Source organism: Mesoplodon bidens (genome assembly GCF_964165515.1).
Source record: "Mesoplodon bidens genome assembly, contig: HAP1_SCAFFOLD_174, whole genome shotgun sequence".
Taxonomy (NCBI): domain Eukaryota; kingdom Metazoa; phylum Chordata; class Mammalia; order Artiodactyla; family Ziphiidae; genus Mesoplodon; species Mesoplodon bidens.
This window is the reverse complement of record NW_027672266.1, coordinates 972,506-998,738: the sequence shown is the minus strand read 5'-3', so window position 1 is coordinate 998,738 and position 26,233 is coordinate 972,506. Positions and strand designations below refer to the sequence as shown.

Sequence of the window (26,233 nt, the reverse complement as noted above, 5' to 3'; positions counted from 1 at the left end):
GCACTCTGTAGAAGGCAAGGAAATAAGCACAGAAAAAGGTTTTCGTCGCTTGCTCGAAGGTCACACGTGCATAGCCACTGCCAGAAAGAGAAGCCTGTTTTCCCAGCAAGGCTTCTCCAGGGCACTTAGGGTGGAGGGAGGACAAGTCTGCAGCCGGGGCTGAGCTTCAGGCCATAGCTGGGGTCAGAGGTTCACCTTATGAAAACAGAAACTCTCTCTGGCTTGTAAGGAAATCAAACCATTGGGAGTTATTTTACTTTGTGTAGGATAAAACAGAACACGGGGGGATCAGGGTTGTCATTGGCTCAACAAAGGGACACAATCTTTATGGTAGAAGCAGCACCAACGAGGAGTCAGGAAATCTGAGTTCCTATCCTGTCTGGGCCACTGACTCTCTTGGGTCACTCTGCCTCTCTGTAATGGTACCTCGGTGGGCAGCCACGGGGTCCCCAACTGTAAAACCAATGGATTGGACCGCTGCAGTGATTCTTACCCTTGGTTGTATGTTGGGAGTTCCCTGGGGAGCTTCAAAACAAACAAACAAACAAACAAAAAAACATTGATAGCCTGACCCCAATCCCAGAGATTCTGATGACATTTAAGTGGGGTAAGCCCTCCAGCACTGGGAGTTTTAAAAATCTCACCCAATAATTCTACTGTGCAGCAGCCAAGTTGGAAAACCACTGGGCTAGGAGGTCTGGGGGGCCTCTTTCAGCCCCAGTATGCCATAACTTTACAGTGGAAGACAGTAGTTCTCAAACATTCACATGCATAAGGATCACCTGGGAAGCCTATATAAAAAATAACATTTCTCACCATATGATAGCCCTTATACATGGACTCTAAAGTACGATGCAAATGAACATATCTGCAACACAGAAACAGACTCCCAGACATAGAAGAGAGACTTGGGGTTTTCAGTGGGGTTGGGGGCAAGGAAGGATTGGGAGTTTGGGATTAGCAGATACAAACTACAGGGTGGATAAACAGCAGGGTCCTACTGTAGAGCACAGAGAGCTATAGTCAGTATCCTGTGATCAACCATAATGGAAAAGAATAGGAAAAAGACTATACATGAAATATACAAAGAATACACATGAAACTGAATCAGAAATTAACAGAAGAAATTAACACAACAGAAAGGAACACAACATTGCAAATCAACTATACGTCAATAAAAAAGAAGGGGGGAAAGGAAAAAAATAGAAGCCAAGGTTGGGTTCCCTTTGTGGGGAGGGAGCACGCAGAAGAGGGGCTGGCAGGGTTCTATTCCTTGCTCTGGGTGGCAGCTACAAGGCTGCTCACTTTCTTGTTACTCATTAAGCTATATATTTATGGTTTGTGCACTTTCATGAATGTGTGTTATATTTCACAAGAAAAACAGTTTCTAAAACTGTACAAAAATATAAATATAAAACGTTAGCCTCCTTGAAAAGAGAAAATGGGTGAGAAAATTCTCCATATCCTGGAAATGACAGTACCAATGGGACTCTGACAGGTAGCACTCTTTCTAAGTTCCTGCCAGCACTGTGCTATATATGCTGGGGGCACAGAGAACAGCAATCCCCATAGGATGCCTGCCCTTAGCAAGTACACGGTCCACTTCCAGGATTTTATCCCCAGGACATCATTCAGCAGAAGCGCCAAGATGATGGAGATTTGTAACAACAACAAGACTGGAAACCACCCAGATATTTACAAAAGCAGGAGGGTTTTCTCAACCTTTTGAGTAGAAAGACTATCCAGCCTACCCACACGTATACCCTGGCAGGGTCAGCCTGTTCCCTATGGACGTGGTGGTTGGTTTAGGGGGAGGCTGGTGAGCCTGCCCCAAGGGGGTGGGGGCTTGGAGGCTCAACAAAGGGGTGTGTGATGCGATGGTGACGGGTCACAAAGGGCTTGCGGTATAAATAGGGTCGGGTCAAGAGACTCTGGCAGAGTCCTGCAGGGAGGTGACGAGGTGCTTTCGTTCCCTCTCTCTCTCTCTCCGAGACTCAATTTGTGGCTGGTGGCTCTGTCTTGAACGAAGAGAGCCATGAGCAGTGAGAGTTTACCTTATTACACGGCCAATAGCTACTGTTCAGTGGGGGTGTCGAGGACCTCCATGGGGGTCCTGCAACGACAACTGTACGAGGGAGGAGAGTATGACATTTTCAAGTACGCTCCCATGTTTGAGAGCGACTTTATCCAGGTCAGCAAGGAAGGAGAACTGATTGACCTAGACAACCGCGTCCGAACGGTGACTGTGGGCGTCGCATCCACCAGCCCCCTCTTCCCACTACCTGACGTCATGCTGCTGGCCCGACCAAGGAAAGTCTGTGCCGGGATCACCAAGGGGAGAGGTTGCAAGCCCGTGAAGACCCTAGAGCTCACCAAGCTGCTCCCCTTGAAGTTTGTCAAGATCTCCATCCACAACCGGGAGAAACAGCAGCTGTGCCTGAATCTTGCTACCGGCCGGACTTTCTATCTGCAGCTGTGCCCCTCTTCCGACGCACAAGAAGACCTCTTTTCCTATTGGGAAAAGCTTGTCTATATCCTGAGACCACCGGTAGACAGTTACAGCAGTACCCCGATGCTCCAAACTGGAGATGCAGCGACTACAGAGGATGCCAAAATCCTAGTGGTAAGCACCGACAGGGACTCAAGAACACGGGGCAGGGCGCTTCGGGAGAGCAGGGCAAAGCTGGTCCTTCATAGCCTTTGGTGCTCTCTGAGACTCGCCTGGGAAATACCTTCTACCGTTGAAAAGGGTCAGGGACAAACGAGCTATCACTACGGGAGTCACAACACTGGAGAGGTTCTGAGTGCTTCTCCACCTTGTCCCACGAGGCCGAGTTTCAGAGAGACCTTAGGTATCATCTCGGCTGCACTGGTCTCATCACCAGGGCTGTAATCCCTTCTACAGCATCCTGACTGTCTGGTCTCTTCCTGAACACTTACCCCAGCCCAGGTAGTCTCAGCAGGTGGGGAACATCATTCACAGTTAGGAAGTCCTTCCTTCATTGTGTCTCCCCGGGAGTCCGACACGCTGACTCAAATCAGCCCCACCCGTGGAGTCACCAAAATGTACAAGGTGTGCATCCCTTGACCCAGGAACCCCACTTCTAGGAATCTGTCCTGCAGAGAGAGAAGCACAAGGGTATAAAGTTAAAGTGTATATCATCATGGAGAATTGTATCAGTGCTCTCCCTGACCCTGGGACTGTTCAAGTACAGTGGAGTGGCCGTTTGACAGGGGTGCAGTAGATGGGGTCTTGCATCCAATGGGAGCTTAGACTGGGTGATTTCAAAGGTTATTCTAAGTATAAGGCCTTGAGTTGCTCAGCTCCAGGATGAGAGAGGAGCGGACAGTTCTGAGCTCACTTTCTGTCATCTCTATCTTACCTGTCTCTCCTCCCCTTGGCTCAGACCACAGAGCTCCACAGAGAAAGGGATCAGGATGAGGTTGGGCTTCACAAGCTTCGTGACGTGACTGGAGCCACGTCTTGTGCTTATGTGGGGGGAGAGGGAATCCATCATGCCCCCCGTGGGTCACCTGCAGCCCTGAAAGGCGCCGAAGGATCGGCGGCAGGGATGACCGTGGGCCTGGCAGGAGCCACCATCGAGGATCCAGGAGAAAGCGGATCCGTCCAGGCCACTGCAGGTGCTGCCAGCCTATCCCTGCAGGACACGAACCTGGTCTCGGCGGGTGTTGCCAGCATATCCTCGACGGGGGCAGATGGTCCAGAGAGCAGCATGAGCATGGTGTTGCCAGCTGCAGTCACAACCAGCAAGCCTGCTGCTGGAAGAGCTGAAGGGAAGGTCGCAGCCCCCATGGTCTCCACCTTGCAGAGCGAAGGCTACACGTCTGAACGGGATGGAAGCCAGAAGGTCTCCCACCCCAGGGATGAAGCCTGGAAGGAAAAAAAGGAAAGAAGGACACGTCTTCATCGAGGAAAAGTTCCCATCACCGCAGGACAGGTGAAGGTCACCACAGGACACGAGGGGACAAGACCCAGAAAGCATCCTCCCACTGGTCCTCATGCGGCCATGAAAACCCCAAAGTTGACAAAGGAGGGGAGGACAGCTCGCAGACGGAGGAAGAGCCAGCCCGCCACCAGTTCGGGGACTCTAAGTAAGACCGCCAGTGAGATCTTCTCCGTCTTTAGGCGCTTCAGTCATTCCCCATTCAGCAACAAGGCTCACACATGACCACTGGGAGGTAGACAAAGCCCCGGTTGGCTTGGATCCTTCCCTAGAGAGGCAATTCCTACTTTCTCTAATAAAGGAAACCATACAACTCCGAAAGAAATGCGATCTTGTGTTTTCTATGTCCCCTCGCCTGGTAGTGACTTGACAGTGAGTTCTGTGGTGCGAATTGTGCTTTGGCCTGAGACCCCAGAATCAAAATTTTGTTGTACAAGATAGGTATTAAGTATCATTAAGCCATACACTAGGGCTGGAAATAGATGCACTCTACAGAAATTTTCATTGCGAGGTTGGGAATCTTTTGAAATAAGATTTAATATGTAAATAGCCTGGGGAGAAGACAAGCTGGGGGAAGTGACTGTGTGATGTGTATACTTGCGTTGCTGAATTAATTTCTTAACTCATCAAGTATTTATTGGCTGTCCGTTCTGTGCCTAGCACGAGGCTATGTTATTGAACAACCATCCTTTTCTCAGCAAAGCACTTTGCTTTGGTTATGGGCACTCTGTAGAAGGCAAGGAAATAAGCACAGAAAAAGGTTTTCGTCGCTTGCTCGAAGGTCACACGTGCATAGCCACTGCCAGAAAGAGAAGCCTGTTTTCCCAGCAAGGCTTCTCCAGGGCACTTAGGGTGGAGGGAGGACAAGTCTGCAGCCGGGGCTGAGCTTCAGGCCATAGCTGGGGTCAGAGGTTCACCTTATGAAAACAGAAACTCTCTCTGGCTTGTAAGGAAATCAAACCATTGGGAGTTATTTTACTTTGTGTAGGATAAAACAGAACACGGGGGGATCAGGGTTGTCATTGGCTCAACAAAGGGACACAATCTTTATGGTAGAAGCAGCACCAACGAGGAGTCAGGAAATCTGAGTTCCTATCCTGTCTGGGCCACTGACTCTCTTGGGTCACTCTGCCTCTCTGTAATGGTACCTCGGTGGGCGGCCACGGGGTCCCCAACTGTAAAACCAATGCATTGGACCGCTGCAGTGATTCTTACCCTTGGTTGTATGTTGGGAGTTCCCTGGGGAGCTTCAAAACAAACAAACAAACAAACAAAAAAACATTGATAGCCTGACCCCAATCCCAGAGATTCTGATGACATTTAAGTGGGGTAAGCCCTCCAGCACTGGGAGTTTTAAAAATCTCACCCAATAATTCTACTGTGCAGCAGCCAAGTTGGAAAACCACTGGGCTAGGAAGTCTGGGGGGCCTCTTTCAGCCCCAGTATGCCATAACTTTACAGTGGAAGACAGTAGTTCTCAAACATTCACATGCATAAGGATGACCTGGGAAGCCTATATAAAAAATAACATTTCTCACCATATGATAGCCCTTATACATGGACTCTAAAGTACGATGCAAATGAACATATCTGCAAAACAGAAACAGACTCCTAGACATAGAAGAGAGACTTGGGGTTTTCAGTGGGGTTGGGGGCAAGGAAGGATTGGGAGTTTGGGATTAGCAGATACAAACTACAGGGTGGATAAACAGCAGGGTCCTACTGTAGAGCACAGAGAGCTATAGTCAGTATCCTGTGATCAACCATAATGGAAAAGAATAGGAAAAAGACTATACATGAAATATACAAAGAATACACATGAAACTGAATCAGAAATTAACAGAAGAAATTAACACAACAGAAAGGAACACAACATTGCAAATCAACTATACGTCAATAAAAAAGAAGGGGGGAAAGGAAAAAAATAGAAGCCAAGGTTGGGTTCCCTTTGTGGGGAGGGAGCACGCAGAAGAGGGGCTGGCAGGGTTCTATTCCTTGCTCTGGGTGGCAGCTACAAGGCTGCTCACTTTCTTGTTACTCATTAAGCTATATATTTATGGTTTGTGCACTTTCATGAATGTGTGTTATATTTCACAAGAAAAACAGTTTCTAAAACTGTAAAAAAATATAAATATAAAACGTTAGCCTCCTTGAAAAGAGAAAATGGGTGAGAAAATTCTCCATATCCTGGAAATGACAGTACCAATGGGACTCTGACAGGTAGCACTCTTTCTAAGTTCCTGCCAGCACTGTGCTATATATGCTGGGGGCACAGAGAACAGCAATCCCCATAGGATGCCTGCCCTTAGCAAGTACACGGTCCACTTCCAGGATTTTATCCCCAGGACATCATTCAGCAGAAGCGCCAAGATGATGGAGATTTGTAACAACAACAAGACTGGAAACCACCCAGATATTTACAAAAGCAGGAGGGTTTTCTCAACCTTTTGAGTAGAAAGACTATCCAGCCTACCCACACGTATACCCTGGCAGGGTCAGCCTGTTCCCTATGGACGTGGTGGTTGGTTTAGGGGGAGGCTGGTGAGCCTGCCCCAAGGGGGTGGGGGCTTGGAGGCTCAACAAAGGGGTGTGTGATGCGATGGTGACGGGTCACAAAGGGCTTGCGGTATAAATAGGGTCGGGTCAAGAGACTCTGGCAGAGTCCTGCAGGGAGGTGACGAGGTGCTTTCGTTCCCTCTCTCTCTCTCTCTCCGAGACTCAATTTGTGGCTGGTGGCTGTGTCTTGAACGAAGAGAGCCATGAGCAGTGAGAGTTTACCTCATTACACGGCCAATAGCTACTGTTCAGTGGGGGTGTCGAGGACCTCCATGGGGGTCCTGCAACGACAACTGTACGAGGGAGGAGAGTATGACATTTTCAAGTACGCTCCCATGTTTGAGAGCGACTTTATCCAGGTCAGCAAGGAAGGAGAACTGATTGACCTAGACAACCGCGTCCGAACGGTGGCTGTGGGCGTCGCATCCACCAGCCCCCTCTTCCCACTACCTGACGTCATGCTGCTGGCCCGACCAAGGAAAGTCTGTGCCGGGATCACCAAGGGGAGAGGTTGCAAGCCCGTGAAGACCCTAGAGCTCACCAAGCTGCTCCCCTTGAAGTTTGTCAAGATCTCCATCCACAACCGGGAGAAACAGCAGCTGTGCCTGAATCTTGCTACCGGCCGGACTTTCTATCTGCAGCTGTGCCCCTCTTCCGACGCACAAGAAGACCTCTTTTCCTATTGGGAAAAGCTTGTCTATATCCTGAGACCACCGGTAGACAGTTACAGCAGTACCCCGATGCTCCAAACTGGAGATGCAGCGACTACAGAGGATGCCAAAATCCTAGTGGTAAGCACCGACAGGGACTCAAGAACACGGGGCAGGGCGCTTCGGGAGAGCAGGGCAAAGCTGGTCCTTCATAGCCTTTGGTGCTCTCTGAGACTCGCCTGGGAAATACCTTCTACCGTTGAAAAGGGTCAGGGACAAACGAGCTATCACTACGGGAGTCACAACACTGGAGAGGTTCTGAGTGCTTCTCCACCTTGTCCCACGAGGCCGAGTTTCAGAGAGACCTTAGGTATCATCTCGGCTGCACTGGTCTCATCACCAGGGCTGTAATCCCTTCTACAGCATCCTGACTGTCTGGTCTCTTCCTGAACACTTACCCCAGCCCAGGTAGTCTCAGCAGGTGGGGAACATCATTCACAGTTAGGAAGTCCTTCCTTCATTGTGTCTCCCCGGGAGTCCGACACGCTGACTCAAATCAGCCCCACCCGTGGAGTCACCAAAATGTACAAGGTGTGCATCCCTTGACCCAGGAACCCCACTTCTAGGAATCTGTCCTGCAGAGAGAGAAGCACAAGGGTATAAAGTTAAAGTGTATATCATCATGGAGAATTGTATCAGTGCTCTCCCTGACCCTTGGACTGTTCAAGTACAGTGGAGTGGCCGTTTGACAGGGGTGCAGTAGATGGGGTCTTGCATCCAATGGGAGCTTAGACTGGGTGATTTCAAAGGTTATTCTAAGTATAAGGCCTTGAGTTGCTCAGCTCCAGGATGAGAGAGGAGCGGACAGTTCTGAGCTCACTTTCTGTCATCTCTATCTTACCTGTCTCTCCTCCCCTTGGCTCAGACCACAGAGCTCCACAGAGAAAGGGATCAGGATGAGGTTGGGCTTCACAAGCTTCGTGACGTGACTGGAGCCACGTCTTGTGCTTATGTGGGGGGAGAGGGAATCCATCATGCCCCCCGTGGGTCACCTGCAGCCCTGAAAGGCGCCGAAGGATCGGCGGCAGGGATGACCGTGGGCCTGGCGGGAGCCACCATCGAGGATCCAGGAGAAAGCGGATCCGTCCAGGCCACTGCAGGTGCTGCCAGCCTATCCCTGCAGGACACGAACCTGGTCTCGGCGGGTGTTGCCAGCATATCCTCGACGGGGGCAGATGGTCCAGAGAGCAGCATGAGCATGGTGTTGCCAGCTGCAGTCACAACCAGCAAGCCTGCTGCTGGAAGAGCTGAAGGGAAGGTCGCAGCCCCCATGGTCTCCACCTTGCAGAGCGAAGGCTACACGTCTGAACGGGATGGAAGCCAGAAGGTCTCCCACCCCAGGGATGAAGCCTGGAAGGAAAAAAAGGAAAGAAGGACACGTCTTCATCGAGGAAAAGTTCCCATCACCGCAGGACAGGTGAAGGTCACCACAGGACACGAGGGGACAAGACCCAGAAAGCATCCTCCCACTGGTCCTCATGCGGCCATGAAAACCCCAAAGTTGACAAAGGAGGGGAGGACAGCTCGCAGACGGAGGAAGAGCCAGCCCGCCACCAGTTCGGGGACTCTAAGTAAGACCGCCAGTGAGATCTTCTCCGTCTTTAGGCGCTTCAGTCATTCCCCATTCAGCAACAAGGCTCACACATGACCACTGGGAGGTAGACAAAGCCCCGGTTGGCTTGGATCCTTCCCTAGAGAGGCAATTCCTACTTTCTCTAATAAAGGAAACCATACAACTCCGAAAGAAATGCGATCTTGTGTTTTCTATGTCCCCTCGCCTGGTAGTGACTTGACAGTGAGTTCTGTGGTGCGAATTGTGCTTTGGCCTGAGACCCCAGAATCAAAATTTTGTTGTACAAGATAGGTATTAAGTATCATTAAGCCATACACTAGGGCTGGAAATAGATGCACTCTACAGAAATTTTCATTGCGAGGTTGGGAATCTTTTGAAATAAGATTTAATATGTAAATAGCCTGGGGAGAAGACAAGCTGGGGGAAGTGACTGTGTGATGTGTATACTTGCGTTGCTGAATTAATTTCTTAACTCATCAAGTATTTATTGGCTGTCCGTTCTGTGCCTAGCACGAGGCTATGTTATTGAACAACCATCCTTTTCTCAGCAAAGCACTTTGCTTTGGTTATGGGCACTCTGTAGAAGGCAAGGAAATAAGCACAGAAAAAGGTTTTCGTCGCTTGCTCGAAGGTCACACGTGCATAGCCACTGCCAGAAAGAGAAGCCTGTTTTCCCAGCAAGGCTTCTCCAGGGCACTTAGGGTGGAGGGAGGACAAGTCTGCAGCCGGGGCTGAGCTTCAGGCCATAGCTGGGGTCAGAGGTTCACCTTATGAAAACAGAAACTCTCTCTGGCTTGTAAGGAAATCAAACCACTGGGAGTTATTTTACTTTGTGTAGGATAAAACAGAACACGGGGGGATCAGGGTTGTCATTGGCTCAACAAAGGGACACAATCTTTATGGTAGAAGCAGCACCAACGAGGAGTCAGGAAATCTGAGTTCCTATCCTGTCTGGGCCACTGACTCTCTTGGGTCACTCTGCCTCTCTGTAATGGTACCTCGGTGGGCAGCCACGGGGTCCCCAACTGTAAAACCAATGGATTGGACCGCTGCAGTGATTCTTACCCTTGGTTGTATGTTGGGAGTTCCCTGGGGAGCTTCAAAACAAACAAACAAACAAACAAAAAAACATTGATAGCCTGACCCCAATCCCAGAGATTCTGATGACATTTAAGTGGGGTAAGCCCTCCAGCACTGGGAGTTTTAAAAATCTCACCCAATAATTCTACTGTGCAGCAGCCAAGTTGGAAAACCACTGGGCTAGGAGGTCTGGGGGGCCTCTTTCAGCCCCAGTATGCCATAACTTTACAGTGGAAGACAGTAGTTCTCAAACATTCACATGCATAAGGATGACCTGGGAAGCCTATATAAAAAATAACATTTCTCACCATATGATAGCCCTTATACATGGACTCTAAAGTACGATGCAAATGAACATATCTGCAAAACAGAAACAGACTCCTAGACATAGAAGAGAGACTTGGGGTTTTCAGTGGGGTTGGGGGCAAGGAAGGATTGGGAGTTTGGGATTAGCAGATACAAACTACAGGGTGGATAAACAGCAGGGTCCTACTGTAGAGCACAGAGAGCTATAGTCAGTATCCTGTGATCAACCATAATGGAAAAGAATAGGAAAAAGACTATACATGAAATATACAAAGAATACACATGAAACTGAATCAGAAATTAACAGAAGAAATTAACACAAGAGAAAGGAACACAACATTGCAAATCAACTATACGTCAATAAAAAAGAAGGGGGGAAAGGAAAAAAATAGAAGCCAAGGTTGGGTTCCCTTTGTGGGGAGGGAGCACGCAGAAGAGGGGCTGGCAGGGTTCTATTCCTTGCTCTGGGTGGCAGCTACAAGGCTGCTCACTTTCTTGTTACTCATTAAGCTATATATTTATGGTTTGTGCACTTTCATGAATGTGTGTTATATTTCACAAGAAAAACAGTTTCTAAAACTGTAAAAAAATATAAATATAAAACGTTAGCCTCCTTGAAAAGAGAAAATGGGTGAGAAAATTCTCCATATCCTGGAAATGACAGTACCAATGGGACTCTGACAGGTAGCACTCTTTCTAAGTTCCTGCCAGCACTGTGCTATATATGCTGGGGGCACAGAGAACAGCAATCCCCATAGGATGCCTGCCCTTAGCAAGTACACGGTCCACTTCCAGGATTTTATCCCCAGGACATCATTCAGCAGAAGCGCCAAGATGATGGAGATTTGTAACAACAACAAGACTGGAAACCACCCAGATATTTACAAAAGCAGGAGGGTTTTCTCAACCTTTTGAGTAGAAAGACTATCCAGCCTACCCACACGTATACCCTGGCAGGGTCAGCCTGTTCCCTATGGACGTGGTGGTTGGTTTAGGGGGAGGCTGGTGAGCCTGCCCCAAGGGGGTGGGGGCTTGGAGGCTCAACAAAGGGGTGTGTGATGCGATGGTGACGGGTCACAAAGGGCTTGCGGTATAAATAGGGTCGGGTCAAGAGACTCTGGCAGAGTCCTGCAGGGAGGTGACGAGGTGCTTTCGTTCCCTCTCTCTCTCTCTCTCCGAGACTCAATTTGTGGCTGGTGGCTCTGTCTTGAACGAAGAGAGCCATGAGCAGTGAGAGTTTACCTCATTACACGGCCAATAGCTACTGTTCAGTGGGGGTGTCGAGGACCTCCATGGGGGTCCTGCAACGACAACTGTACGAGGGAGGAGAGTATGACATTTTCAAGTACGCTCCCATGTTTGAGAGCGACTTTATCCAGGTCAGCAAGGAAGGAGAACTGATTGACCTAGACAACCGCGTCCGAACGGTGGCTGTGGGCGTCGCATCCACCAGCCCCCTCTTCCCACTACCTGACGTCATGCTGCTGGCCCGACCAAGGAAAGTCTGTGCCGGGATCACCAAGGGGAGAGGTTGCAAGCCCGTGAAGACCCTAGAGCTCACCAAGCTGCTCCCCTTGAAGTTTGTCAAGATCTCCATCCACAACCGGGAGAAACAGCAGCTGTGCCTGAATCTTGCTACCGGCCGGACTTTCTATCTGCAGCTGTGCCCCTCTTCCGACGCACAAGAAGACCTCTTTTCCTATTGGGAAAAGCTTGTCTATATCCTGAGACCACCGGTAGACAGTTACAGCAGTACCCCGATGCTCCAAACTGGAGATGCAGCGACTACAGAGGATGCCAAAATCCTAGTGGTAAGCACCGACAGGGACTCAAGAACACGGGGCAGGGCGCTTCGGGAGAGCAGGGCAAAGCTGGTCCTTCATAGCCTTTGGTGCTCTCTGAGACTCGCCTGGGAAATACCTTCTACCGTTGAAAAGGGTCAGGGACAAACGAGCTATCACTACGGGAGTCACAACACTGGAGAGGTTCTGAGTGCTTCTCCACCTTGTCCCACGAGGCCGAGTTTCAGAGAGACCTTAGGTATCATCTCGGCTGCACTGGTCTCATCACCAGGGCTGTAATCCCTTCTACAGCATCCTGACTGTCTGGTCTCTTCCTGAACACTTACCCCAGCCCAGGTAGTCTCAGCAGGTGGGGAACATCATTCACAGTTAGGAAGTCCTTCCTTCATTGTGTCTCCCCGGGAGTCCGACACGCTGACTCAAATCAGCCCCACCCGTGGAGTCACCAAAATGTACAAGGTGTGCATCCCTTGACCCAGGAACCCCACTTCTAGGAATCTGTCCTGCAGAGAGAGAAGCACAAGGGTATAAAGTTAAAGTGTATATCATCATGGAGAATTGTATCAGTGCTCTCCCTGACCCTTGGACTGTTCAAGTACAGTGGAGTGGCCGTTTGACAGGGGTGCAGTAGATGGGGTCTTGCATCCAATGGGAGCTTAGACTGGGTGATTTCAAAGGTTATTCTAAGTATAAGGCCTTGAGTTGCTCAGCTCCAGGATGAGAGAGGAGCGGACAGTTCTGAGCTCACTTTCTGTCATCTCTATCTTACCTGTCTCTCCTCCCCTTGGCTCAGACCACAGAGCTCCACAGAGAAAGGGATCAGGATGAGGTTGGGCTTCACAAGCTTCGTGACGTGACTGGAGCCACGTCTTGTGCTTATGTGGGGGGAGAGGGAATCCATCATGCCCCCCGTGGGTCACCTGCAGCCCTGAAAGGCGCCGAAGGATCGGCGGCAGGGATGACCGTGGGCCTGGCGGGAGCCACCATCGAGGATCCAGGAGAAAGCGGATCCGTCCAGGCCACTGCAGGTGCTGCCAGCCTATCCCTGCAGGACACGAACCTGGTCTCGGCGGGTGTTGCCAGCATATCCTCGACGGGGGCAGATGGTCCAGAGAGCAGCATGAGCATGGTGTTGCCAGCTGCAGTCACAACCAGCAAGCCTGCTGCTGGAAGAGCTGAAGGGAAGGTCGCAGCCCCCATGGTCTCCACCTTGCAGAGCGAAGGCTACACGTCTGAACGGGATGGAAGCCAGAAGGTCTCCCACCCCAGGGATGAAGCCTGGAAGGAAAAAAAGGAAAGAAGGACACGTCTTCATCGAGGAAAAGTTCCCATCACCGCAGGACAGGTGAAGGTCACCACAGGACACGAGGGGACAAGACCCAGAAAGCATCCTCCCACTGGTCCTCATGCGGCCATGAAAACCCCAAAGTTGACAAAGGAGGGGAGGACAGCTCGCAGACGGAGGAAGAGCCAGCCCGCCACCAGTTCGGGGACTCTAAGTAAGACCGCCAGTGAGATCTTCTCCGTCTTTAGGCGCTTCAGTCATTCCCCATTCAGCAACAAGGCTCACACATGACCACTGGGAGGTAGACAAAGCCCCGGTTGGCTTGGATCCTTCCCTAGAGAGGCAATTCCTACTTTCTCTAATAAAGGAAACCATACAACTCCGAAAGAAATGCGATCTTGTGTTTTCTATGTCCCCTCGCCTGGTAGTGACTTGACAGTGAGTTCTGTGGTGCGAATTGTGCTTTGGCCTGAGACCCCAGAATCAAAATTTTGTTGTACAAGATAGGTATTAAGTATCATTAAGCCATACACTAGGGCTGGAAATAGATGCACTCTACAGAAATTTTCATTGCGAGGTTGGGAATCTTTTGAAATAAGATTTAATATGTAAATAGCCTGGGGAGAAGACAAGCTGGGGGAAGTGACTGTGTGATGTGTATACTTGCGTTGCTGAATTAATTACTTAACTCATCAAGTATTTATTGGCTGTCCGTTCTGTGCCTAGCACGAGGCTGTTATTGAACAACCATCCTTTTCTCAGCAAAGCACTTTGCTTTGGTTATGGGCACTCTGTAGAAGGCAAGGAAATAAGCACAGAAAAAGGTTTTCGTCGCTTGCTCGAAGGTCACACGTGCATAGCCACTGCCAGAAATAGAAGCCTGTTTTCCCAGCAAGGCTTCTCCAGGGCACTTAGGGTGGAGGGAGGACAAGTCTGCAGCCGGGGCTGAGCTTCAGGCCATAGCTGGGGTCACAGGTTCACCTTATGAAAACAGAAACTCTCTCTGGCTTGTAAGGAAATCAAACCATTGGGAGTTATTTTACTTTGTGTAGGATAAAAGAGAACACGGGGGGATCAGGGTTGTCATTGGCTCAACAAAGGGACACAATCTTTATGGTAGAAGCAGCACCAACGAGGAGTCAGGAAATCTGAGTTCCTATCCTGTCTGGGCCACTGACTCTCTTGGGTCACTCTGCCTCTCTGTAATGGTACCTCGGTGGGCAGCCACGGGGTCCCCAACTGTAAAACCAATGGATTGGACCGCTGCAGTGATTCTTACCCTTGGTTGTATGTTGGGAGTTCCCTGGGGAGCTTCAAAACAAACAAACAAACAAACAAAAAAACATTGATAGCCTGACCCCAATCCCAGAGATTCTGATGACATTTAAGTGGGGTAAGCCCTCCAGCACTGGGAGTTTTAAAAATCTCACCCAATAATTCTACTGTGCAGCAGCCAAGTTGGAAAACCACTGGGCTAGGAGGTCTGGGGGGCCTCTTTCAGCCCCAGTATGCCATAACTTTACAGTGGAAGACAGTAGTTCTCAAACATTCACATGCATAAGGATGACCTCGGAAGCCTATATAAAAAATAACATTTCTCACCATATGATAGCCCTTATACATGGACTCTAAAGTACGATGCAAATGAACATATCTGCAAAACAGAAACAGACTCCCAGACATAGAAGAGAGACTTGGGGTTTTCAGTGGGGTTGGGGGCAAGGAAGGATTGGGAGTTTGGGATTAGCAGATACAAACTACAGGGTGGATAAACAGCAGGGTCCTACTGTAGAGCACAGAGAGCTATAGTCAGTATCCTGTGATCAACCATAATGGAAAAGAATAGGAAAAAGACTATACATGAAATATACAAAGAATACACATGAAACTGAATCAGAAATTAACAGAAGAAATTAACACAACAGAAAGGAACACAACATTGCAAATCAACTATACGTCAATAAAAAAGAAGGGGGGAAAGGAAAAAAATAGAAGCCAAGGTTGGGTTCCCTTTGTGGGGAGGGAGCACGCAGAAGAGGGGCTGGCAGGGTTCTATTCCTTGCTCTGGGTGGCAGCTACAAGGCTGCTCACTTTCTTGTTACTCATTAAGCTATATATTTATGGTTTGTGCACTTTCATGAATGTGTGTTATATTTCACAAGAAAAAACAGTTTCTAAAACTGTAAAAAAATATAAATATAAAACGTTAGCCTCCTTGAAAAGAGAAAATGGGTGAGAAAATTCTCCATATCCTGGAAATGACAGTACCAATGGGACTCTGACAGGTAGCACTCTTTCTAAGTTCCTGCCAGCACTGTGCTATATATGCTGGGGGCACAGAGAACAGCAATCCCCATAGGATGCCTGCCCTTAGCAAGTACACGGTCCACTTCCAGGATTTTATCCCCAGGACATCATTCAGCAGAAGCGCCAAGATGATGGAGATTTGTAACAACAACAAGACTGGAAACCACCCAGATATTTACAAAAGCAGGAGGGTTTTCTCAACCTTTTGAGTAGAAAGACTATCCAGCCTACCCACACGTATACCCTGGCAGGGTCAGCCTGTTCCCTATGGACGTGGTGGTTGGTTTAGGGGGAGGCTGGTGAGCCTGCCCCAAGGGGGTGGGGGCTTGGAGGCTCAACAAAGGGGTGTGTGATGCGATGGTGACGGGTCACAAAGGGCTTGCGGTATAAATAGGGTCGGGTCAAGAGACTCTGGCAGAGTCCTGCAGGGAGGTGACGAGGTGCTTTCGTTCCCTCTCTCTCTCTCTCTCCGAGACTCAATTTGTGGCTGGTGGCTCTGTCTTGAACGAAGAGAGCCATGAGCAGTGAGAGTTTACCTCATTACACGGCCAATAGCTACTGTTCAGTGGGGGTGTCGAGGACCTCCATGGGGGTCCTGCAACGACAACTGTACGAGGGAGGAGAGTATGACATTTTCAAGTACGCTCCCATGTTTGAGAGCGACTTTATCCAGGTCAGCAAGGAAGGAGAACTGATTGACCTAGACAACCGCGTCCGAACGGTGGCTGTGGGCGTCGCATCCACCAGCCCCCTCTTCCCACTACCTGACGTCATGCTGCTGGCCCGACCAAGGAAAGTCTGTGCCGGGATCACCAAGGGGAGAGGTTGCAAGCCCGTGAAGACCCTAGAGCTCACCAAGCTGCTCCCCTTGAAGTTTGTCAAGATCTCCATCCACAACCGGGAGAAACAGCAGCTGTGCCTGAATCTTGCTACCGGCCGGACTTTCTATCTGCAGCTGTGCCCCTCTTCCGACGCACAAGAAGACCTCTTTTCCTATTGGGAAAAGCTTGTCTATATCCTGAGACCACCGGTAGACAGTTACAGCAGTACCCCGATGCTCCAAACTGGAGATGCAGCGACTACAGAGGATGCCAAAATCCTAGTGGTAAGCACCGACAGGGACTCAAGAACACGGGGCAGGGCGCTTCGGGAGAGCAGGGCAAAGCTGGTCCTTCATAGCCTTTGGTGCTCTCTGAGACTCGCCTGGGAAATACCTTCTACCGTTGAAAAGGGTCAGGGACAAACGAGCTATCACTACGGGAGTCACAACACTGGAGAGGTTCTGAGTGCTTCTCCACCTTGTCCCACGAGGCCGAGTTTCAGAGAGACCTTAGGTATCATCTCGGCTGCACTGGTCTCATCACCAGGGCTGTAATCCCTTCTACAGCATCCTGACTGTCTGGTCTCTTCCTGAACACTTACCCCAGCCCAGGTAGTCTCAGCAGGTGGGGAACATCATTCACAGTTAGGAAGTCCTTCCTTCATTGTGTCTCCCCGGGAGTCCGACACGCTGACTCAAATCAGCCCCACCCGTGGAGTCACCAAAATGTACAAGGTGTGCATCCCTTGACCCAGGAACCCCACTTCTAGGAATCTGTCCTGCAGAGAGAGAAGCACAAGGGTATAAAGTTAAAGTGTATATCATCATGGAGAATTGTATCAGTGCTCTCCCTGACCCTTGGACTGTTCAAGTACAGTGGAGTGGCCGTTTGACAGGGGTGCAGTAGATGGGGTCTTGCATCCAATGGGAGCTTAGACTGGGTGATTTCAAAGGTTATTCTAAGTATAAGGCCTTGAGTTGCTCAGCTCCAGGATGAGAGAGGAGCGGACAGTTCTGAGCTCACTTTCTGTCATCTCTATCTTACCTGTCTCTCCTCCCCTTGGCTCAGACCACAGAGCTCCACAGAGAAAGGGATCAGGATGAGGTTGGGCTTCACAAGCTTCGTGACGTGACTGGAGCCACGTCTTGTGCTTATGTGGGGGGAGAGGGAATCCATCATGCCCCCCGTGGGTCACCTGCAGCCCTGAAAGGCGCCGAAGGATCGGCGGCAGGGATGACCGTGGGCCTGGCGGGAGCCACCATCGAGGATCCAGGAGAAAGCGGATCCGTCCAGGCCACTGCAGGTGCTGCCAGCCTATCCCTGCAGGACACGAACCTGGTCTCGGCGGGTGTTGCCAGCATATCCTCGACGGGGGCAGATGGTCCAGAGAGCAGCATGAGCATGGTGTTGCCAGCTGCAGTCACAACCAGCAAGCCTGCTGCTGGAAGAGCTGAAGGGAAGGTCGCAGCCCCCATGGTCTCCACCTTGCAGAGCGAAGGCTACACGTCTGAACGGGATGGAAGCCAGAAGGTCTCCCACCCCAGGGATGAAGCCTGGAAGGAAAAAAAGGAAAGAAGGACACGTCTTCATCGAGGAAAAGTTCCCATCACCGCAGGACAGGTGAAGGTCACCACAGGACACGAGGGGACAAGACCCAGAAAGCATCCTCCCACTGGTCCTCATGCGGCCATGAAAACCCCAAAGTTGACAAAGGAGGGGAGGACAGCTCGCAGACGGAGGAAGAGCCAGCCCGCCACCAGTTCGGGGACTCTAAGTAAGACCGCCAGTGAGATCTTCTCCGTCTTTAGGCGCTTCAGTCATTCCCCATTCAGCAACAAGGCTCACACATGACCACTGGGAGGTAGACAAAGCCCCGGTTGGCTTGGATCCTTCCCTAGAGAGGCAATTCCTACTTTCTCTAATAAAGGAAACCATACAACTCCGAAAGAAATGCGATCTTGTGTTTTCTATGTCCCCTCGCCTGGTAGTGACTTGACAGTGAGTTCTGTGGTGCGAATTGTGCTTTGGCCTGAGACCCCAGAATCAAAATTTTGTTGTACAAGATAGGTATTAAGTATCATTAAGCCATACACTAGGGCTGGAAATAGATGCACTCTACAGAAATTTTCATTGCGAGGTTGGGAATCTTTTGAAATAAGATTTAATATGTAAATAGCCTGGGGAGAAGACAAGCTGGGGAAAGTGACTGTGTGATGTGTATACTTGCGTTGCTGAATTAATTACGTAACTCATCAAGTATTTATTGGCTGTCCGTTCTGTGCCTAGCACGAGGCTATGTTATTGAACAACCATCCTTTTCTCAGCAAAGCACTTTGCTTTGGTTATGGGCACTCTGTAGAAGGCAAGGAAATAAGCACAGAAAAAGGTTTTCGTCGCTTGCTCAAAGGTCACACGTGCATAGCCACTGCCAGAAATAGAAGCCTGTTTTCCCAGCAAGGCTTCTCCAGGGCACTTAGGGTGGAGGGAGGACAAGTCTGCAGCCGGGGCTGAGCTTCAGGCCATAGCTGGGGTCACAGGTTCACCTTATGAAAACAGAAACTCTCTCTGGCTTGTAAGGAAATCAAACCATTGGGAGTTATTTTACTTTGTGTAGGATAAAAGAGAACACGGGGGGATCAGGGTTGTCATTGGCTCAACAAAGGGACACAATCTTTATGGTAGAAGCAGCACCAACGAGGAGTCAGGAAATCTGAGTTCCTATCCTGTCTGGGCCACTGACTCTCTTGGGTCACTCTGCCTCTCTGTAATGGTACCTCGGTGGGCAGCCACGGGGTCCCCAACTGTAAAACCAATGGATTGGACCGCTGCAGTGATTCTTACCCTTGGTTGTATGTTGGGAGTTCCCTGGGGAGCTTCAAAACAAACAAACAAACAAAAAAAAAAACATTGATAGCCTGACCCCAATCCCAGAGATTCTGATGACATTTAAGTGGGGTAAGCCCTCCAGCACTGGGAGTTTTAAAAATCTCACCCAATAATTCTACTGTGCAGCAGCCAAGTTGGAAAACCACTGGGCTAGGAGGTCTGGGGGGCCTCTTTCAGCCCCAGTAAGCCATAACTTTACAGTGGAAGACAGTAGTTCTCAAACATTCACATGCATAAGGATGACCTCGGAAACCTATATAAAAAATAACATTTCTCACCATATGATAGCCCTTATACATGGACTCTAAAGTACGATGCAAATGAACATATCTGCAAAACAGAAACAGACTCCCAGACATAGAAGAGAGACTTGGGGTTTTCAGTGGGGTTGGGGGCAAGGAAGGATTGGGAGTTTGGGATTAGCAGATACAAACTACAGGGTGGATAAACAGCAGGGTCCTACTGTAGAGTACAGAGAGCTATAGTCAGTATCCTGTGATCAACCATAATGGAAAAGAATAGGAAAAAGACTATACATGAAATATACAAAGAATACACATGAAACTGAATCAGAAATTAACAGAAGAAATTAACACAACAGAAAGGAACACAACATTGCAAATCAACTATACGTCAATAAAAAAGAAGGGGGGAAAGGAAAAAAATAGAAGCCAAGGTTGGGTTCCCTTTGTGGGGAGGGAGCACGCAGAAGAGGGGCTGGCAGGGTTCTATTCCTTGCTCTGGGTGGCAGCTACAAGGCTGCTCACTTTCTTGTTACTCATTAAGCTATATATTTATGGTTTGTGCACTTTCATGAATGTGTGTTATATTTCACAAGAAAAACAGTTTCTAAAACTGTAAAAAAATATAAATATAAAACGTTAGCCTCCTTGAAAAGAGAAAATGGGTGAGAAAATTCTCCATATCCTGGAAATGACAGTACCAATGGGACTCTGACAGGTAGCACTCTTTCTAAGTTCCTGCCAGCACTGTGCTATATATGCTGGGGGCACAGAGAACAGCAATCCCCATAGGATGCCTGCCCTTAGCAAGTACACGGTCCACTTCCAGGATTTTATCCCCAGGACATCATTCAGCAGAAGCGCCAAGATGATGGAGATTTGTAACAACAACAAGACTGGAAACCACCCAGATATTTACAAAAGCAGGAGGGTTTTCTCAACCTTTTGAGTAGAAAGACTATCCAGCCTACCCACACGTATACCCTGGCAGGGTCAGCCTGTTCCCTATGGACGTGGTGGTTGGTTTAGGGGGAGGCTGGTGAGCCTGCCCCAAGGGGGTGGGGCTTGGAGGCTCAACAAAGGGGTGTGTGATGCGATGGTGAGGGGTCACAAAGGGCTTGCGGTATAAATAGGGTCGGGTCAAGAGACTCTGGCAGAGTCCTGCAGGGAGGTGACGAGGTGCTTTCGTTCCCTCTCTCTCTCTCTCTCCGAGACTCAATTTGTGGCTGGTGGCTGTGTCTTGAACGAAGAGAGCCATGAGCAGTGAGAGTTTACCTCATTACACGGCCAATAGCTACTGTTCAGTGGGGGTGTCGAGGACCTCCATGGGGGTCCTGCAACGACAACTGTACGAGGGAGGAGAGTATGACATTTTCAAGTACGCTCCCATGTTTGAGAGCGACTTTATCCAGGTCAGCAAGGAAGGAGAACTGATTGACCTAGACAACCGCGTCCGAACGGTGACTGTGGGCGTCGCATCCACCAGCCCCCTCTTCCCACTACCTGACGTCATGCTGCTGGCCCGACCAAGGAAAGTCTGTGCCGGGATCACCAAGGGGAGAGGTTGCAAGCCCGTGAAGACCCTAGAGCTCACCAAGCTGCTCCCCTTGAAGTTTGTCAAGATCTCCATCCACAACCGGGAGAAACAGCAGCTGTGCCTGAATCTTGCTACCGGCCGGACTTTCTATCTGCAGCTGTGCCCCTCTTCCGACGCACAAGAAGACCTCTTTTCCTATTGGGAAAAGCTTGTCTATATCCTGAGACCACCGGTAGACAGTTACAGCAGTACCCCGATGCTCCAAACTGGAGATGCAGCGACTACAGAGGATGCCAAAGTCCTAGTGGTAAGCACCGACAGGGACTCAAGAACACGGGGCAGGGCGCTTCGGGAGAGCAGGGCAAAGCTGGTCCTTCATAGCCTTTGGTGCTCTCTGAGACTCGCCTGGGAAATACCTTCTACCGTTGAAAAGGGTCAGGGAAAAACGAGCTATCACTACGGGAGTCACAACACTGGAGAGGTTCTGAGTGCTTCTCCACCTTGTCCCACGAGGCCGAGTTTCAGAGAGACCTTAGGTATCATCTCGGCGGCACTGGTCTCATCACCAGGGCTGTAATCCCTTCTACAGCATCCTGACTGTCTGGTCTCTTCCTGAACACTTACCCCAGCCCAGGTAGTCTCAGCACGTGGGGAACATCATTCACAGTTAGGAAGTCCTTCCTTCATTGTGTCTCCCCGGGTGTCCGACACGCTGACTCAAATCAGCCCCACCCGTGGAGTCACCAAAATGTACAAGGTGTGCATCCCTTGACCCAGGAACCCCACTTCTAGGAATCTGTCCTGCAGAGAGAGAAGCACAAGGGTATAAAGTTAAAGTGTATATCATCATGGAGAATTGTATCAGTGCTCTCCCTGACCCTTGGACTGTTCAAGTACAGTGGAGTGGCCGTTTGACAGGGGTGCAGTAGATGGGGTCTTGCATCCAATGGGAGCTTAGACTGGGTGATTTCAAAGGTTATTCTAAGTATAAGGCCTTGAGTTGCTCAGCTCCAGGATGAGAGAGGAGCGGACAGTTCTGAGCTCACTTTCTGTCATCTCTATCTTACCTGTCTCTCCTCCCCTTGGCTCAGACCACAGAGCTCCACAGAGAAAGGGATCAGGATGAGGTTGGGCTTCACAAGCTTCGTGACGTGACTGGAGCCACGTCTTGTGCTTATGTGGGGGGAGAGGGAATCCATCATGCCCCCCGTGGGTCACCTGCAGCCCTGAAAGGCGCCGAAGGATCGGCGGCAGGGATGACCGTGGGCCTGGCGGGAGCCACCATCGAGGATCCAGGAGAAAGCGGATCCGTCCAGGCCACTGCAGGTGCTGCCAGCCTATCCCTGCAGGACACGAACCTGGTCTCGGCGGGTGTTGCCAGCATATCCTCGACGGGGGCAGATGGTCCAGAGAGCAGCATGCGCATGGTGTTGCCAGCTGCAGTCACAACCAGCAAGCCTGCTGCTGGAAGAGCTGAAGGGAAGGTCGCAGCCCCCATGGTCTCCACCTTGCAGAGCGAAGGCTACACGTCTGAACGGGATGGAAGCCAGAAGGTCTCCCACCCCAGGGATGAAGCCTGGAAGGAAAAAAAGGAAAGAAGGACACGTCTTCATCGAGGAAAAGTTCCCATCACCGCAGGACAGGTGAAGGTCACCACAGGACACGAGGGGACAAGACCCAGAAAGCATCCTCCCACTGGTCCTCATGCGGCCATGAAAACCCCAAAGTTGACAAAGGAGGGGAGGACAGCTCGCAGACGGAGGAAGAGCCAGCCCGCCACCAGTTCGGGGACTCTAAGTAAGACCGCCAGTGAGATCCTCTCCGTCTTTAGGTGCTTCAGTCATTCCCCATTCAGCAACAAGGCTCACACATGACCACTGGGAGGTAGACAAAGCCCCGGTTGGCTGGGATCCTTCCCTAGAGAGGCAATTCCTACTTTCTCTAATAAAGGAAACCATACAACTCCGAAAGAAATGCTATCTTGTGTTTTCTATGTCCCCTCGCCTGGTAGTGACTTGACAGTGAGTTCTGTGGTGCGAATTGTGCTTTGGCCTGAGACCCCAGAATCAAAATTTTGTTGTACAAGATAGGTATTAAGTATCATTAAGCCATACACTAGGGCTGGAAATAGATGCACTCTACAGAAATTTTCATTGCGAGGTTGGGAATCTTTTGAAATAAGATTTAATATGTAAATAGCTTGGGGAGAAGACAAGCTGGGGGAAGTGACTGTGTGATGTGTATACTTGCGTTGCTGAATTAATTACGTAACTCATCAAGTATTTATTGGCTGTCCGTTCTGTGCCTAGCACGAGGCTATGTTATTGAACAACCATCCTTTTCTCAGCAAAGCACTTTGCTTTGGTTATGGGCACTCTGTAGAAGGCAAGGAAATAAGCACAGAAAAAGGTTTTCGTCGCTTGCTCGAAGGTCACACGTGCATAGCCACTGCCAGAAAGAGAAGCCTGTTTTCCCAGCAAGGCTTCTCCAGGGCACTTAGGGTGGAGGGAGGACAAGTCTGCAGCCGGGGCTGAGCTTCAGGCCATAGCTGAGGTCAGAGGTTCACCTTATGAAAACAGAAACTCTCTCTGGCTTGTAAGGAAATCAAACCATTGGGAGTTATTTTACTTTGTGTAGGATAAAACAGAACACGGGGGGATCAGGGTTGTCATTGGCTCAACAAAGGGACACAATCTTTATGGTAGAAGCAGCACCAACGAGGAGTCAGGAAATCTGAGTTCCTATCCTGTCTGGGCCACTGACTCTCTTGGGTCACTCTGCCTCTCTGTAATGGTACCTCGGTGGGCAGCCACGGGGTCCCCAACTGTAAAACCAATGGATTGGACCGCTGCAGTGATTCTTACCCTTGGTTGTATGTTGGGAGTTCCCTGGGGAGCTTCAAAACAAACAAACAAACAAACAAAAAAACATTGATAGCCTGACCCCAATCCCAGAGATTCTGATGACATTTAAGTGGGGTAAGCCCTCCAGCACTGGGAGTTTTAAAAATCTCACCCAATAATTCTACTGTGCAGCAGCCAAGTTGGAAAACCACTGGGCTAGGAGGTCTGGGGGGCCTCTTTCAGCCCCAGTATGCCATAACTTTACAGTGGAAGACAGTAGTTCTCAAACATTCACATGCATAAGGATGACCTGGGAAGCCTATATAAAAAATAACATTTCTCACCATATGATAGCCCTTATACATGGACTCTAAAGTACGATGCAAATGAACATATCTGCAAAACAGAAACAGACTCCCAGACATAGAAGAGAGACTTGGGGTTTTCAGTGGGGTTGGGGGCAGGGAAGGATTGGGAGTTTGGGATTAGCAGATACAAACTACAGGGTGGATAAACAGCAGGGTCCTACTGTAGAGCACAGAGAGCTATAGTCAGTATCCTGTGATCAACCATAATGGAAAAGAATAGGAAAAAGACTATACATGAAATATACAAAGAATACACATGAAACTGAATCAGAAATTAACAGAAGAAATTAACACAACAGAAAGGAACACAACATTGCAAATCAACTATACGTCAATAAAAAAGAAGGGGGGAAAGGAAAAAAATAGAAGCCAAGGTTGGGTTCCCTTTGTGGGGAGGGAGCACGCAGAAGAGGGGCTGGCAGGGTTCTATTCCTTGCTCTGGGTGGCAGCTACAAGGCTGCTCACTTTCTTGTTACTCATTAAGCTATATATTTATGGTTTGTGCACTTTCATGAATGTGTGTTATATTTCACAAGAAAAACAGTTTCTAAAACTGTAAAAAAATATAAATATAAAACGTTAGCCTCCTTGAAAAGAGAAAATGGGTGAGAAAATTCTCCATATCCTGGAAATGACAGTACCAATGGGACTCTGACAGGTAGCACTCTTTCTAAGTTCCTGCCAGCACTGTGCTATATACGCTGGGGACACAGAGAACAGCAATCCCCATAGGATGCCTGCCCTTAGCAAGTACACGGTCCACTTCCAGGATTTTATCCCCAGGACATCATTCAGCAGAAGCGCCAAGATGATGGAGATTTGTAACAACAACAAGACTGGAAACCACCCAGATATTTACCAAAGCAAGAGGGTTTCCTCAGCCTTTTGAGTAGAAAGACTATCCAGCCTACCCACACCTATACCCTGGCAGGGTCAGCCTGTTCCCTATGGACGTGGTGGTTGGTTTAGGGGGAGGCTGGTGAGCCTGCCCCAAGGGGGTGGGGGCTTGGAGGCTCAACAAAGGGGTGTGTGATGCGATGGTGACGGGTCACAAAGGGCTTGCGGTATAAATAGGGTCGGGTCAAGAGACTCTGGCAGAGTCCTGCAGGGAGGTGACGAGGTGCTTTCGTTCCCTCTCTCTCTCTCTCTCCGAGACTCAATTTGTGGCTGGTGGCTCTGTCTTGAACGAAGAGAGCCATGAGCAGTGAGTGTTTACCTCATTACACGGCCAATAGCTACTGTTCAGTGGGGGTGTCGAGGACCTCCATGGGGGTCCTGCAACGACAACTGTACGAGGGAGGAGAGTAAGACATTTTCAAGTATGCTCCCATGTTTGAGAGCGACTTTATCCAGGTCAGCAAGGAAGGAGAACTGATTGACCTAGACAACCGCGTCCGAACGGTGACTGTGGGCGTCGCATCCACCAGCCCCCTCTTCCCACTACCTGACGTCATGCTGCTGGCCCGACCAAGGAAAGTCTGTGCCGGGATCACCAAGGGGAGAGGTTGCAAGCCCGTGAAGACCCTAGAGCTCACCAAGCTGCTCCCCTTGAAGTTTGTCAAGATCTCCATCCACAACCGGGAGAAACAGCAGCTGTGCCTGAATCTTGCTACGGCCGGACTTTCTATCTGCAGCTGTGCCCCTCTTCCAACGCACAAGAAGACCTCTTTTCCTACTGGGAAAAGCTTGTCTATATCCTGAGACCACCGGTAGACAGTTAGAGCAGTACCCCGATGTTCCAAACTGGAGATGCAGCGACTACAGAGGATGCCAAAATCCTAGTGGTAAGCACCGACAGGGACTCAAGAACACGGGGCAGGGCGCTTCGGGAGATCAGGGCAAAGCTGGTCCCTCATAGCCTTTGGTGCTCTCTGAGACTCGCCTGGGAAATACCTTCTACCGTTGAAAAGGGTCAGGGACAAACGAGCTATCACTACGGGAGTCACCACACT

General features: G+C 49.8%; 1 protein-coding gene across 1 annotated transcript in view; it reads left to right on the top strand.

The window, feature by feature from the left end:
* The window catches only part of LOC308610402 (uncharacterized protein), a gene marked incomplete at both ends in the record, with an annotated part of 179,683 nt that overhangs the window by 35,478 nt on the left and 117,972 nt on the right, over positions 1-26,233 (top strand). Inside the window, 2 exons of the mRNA XM_081259549.1 lie at positions 2,030-2,623; positions 3,408-3,578. Of these exons, the coding sequence (XP_081115675.1) occupies positions 2,030-2,623; positions 3,408-3,578 (765 nt within the window). The remainder of the gene's footprint in view (positions 1-2,029; positions 2,624-3,407; positions 3,579-26,233) is intronic.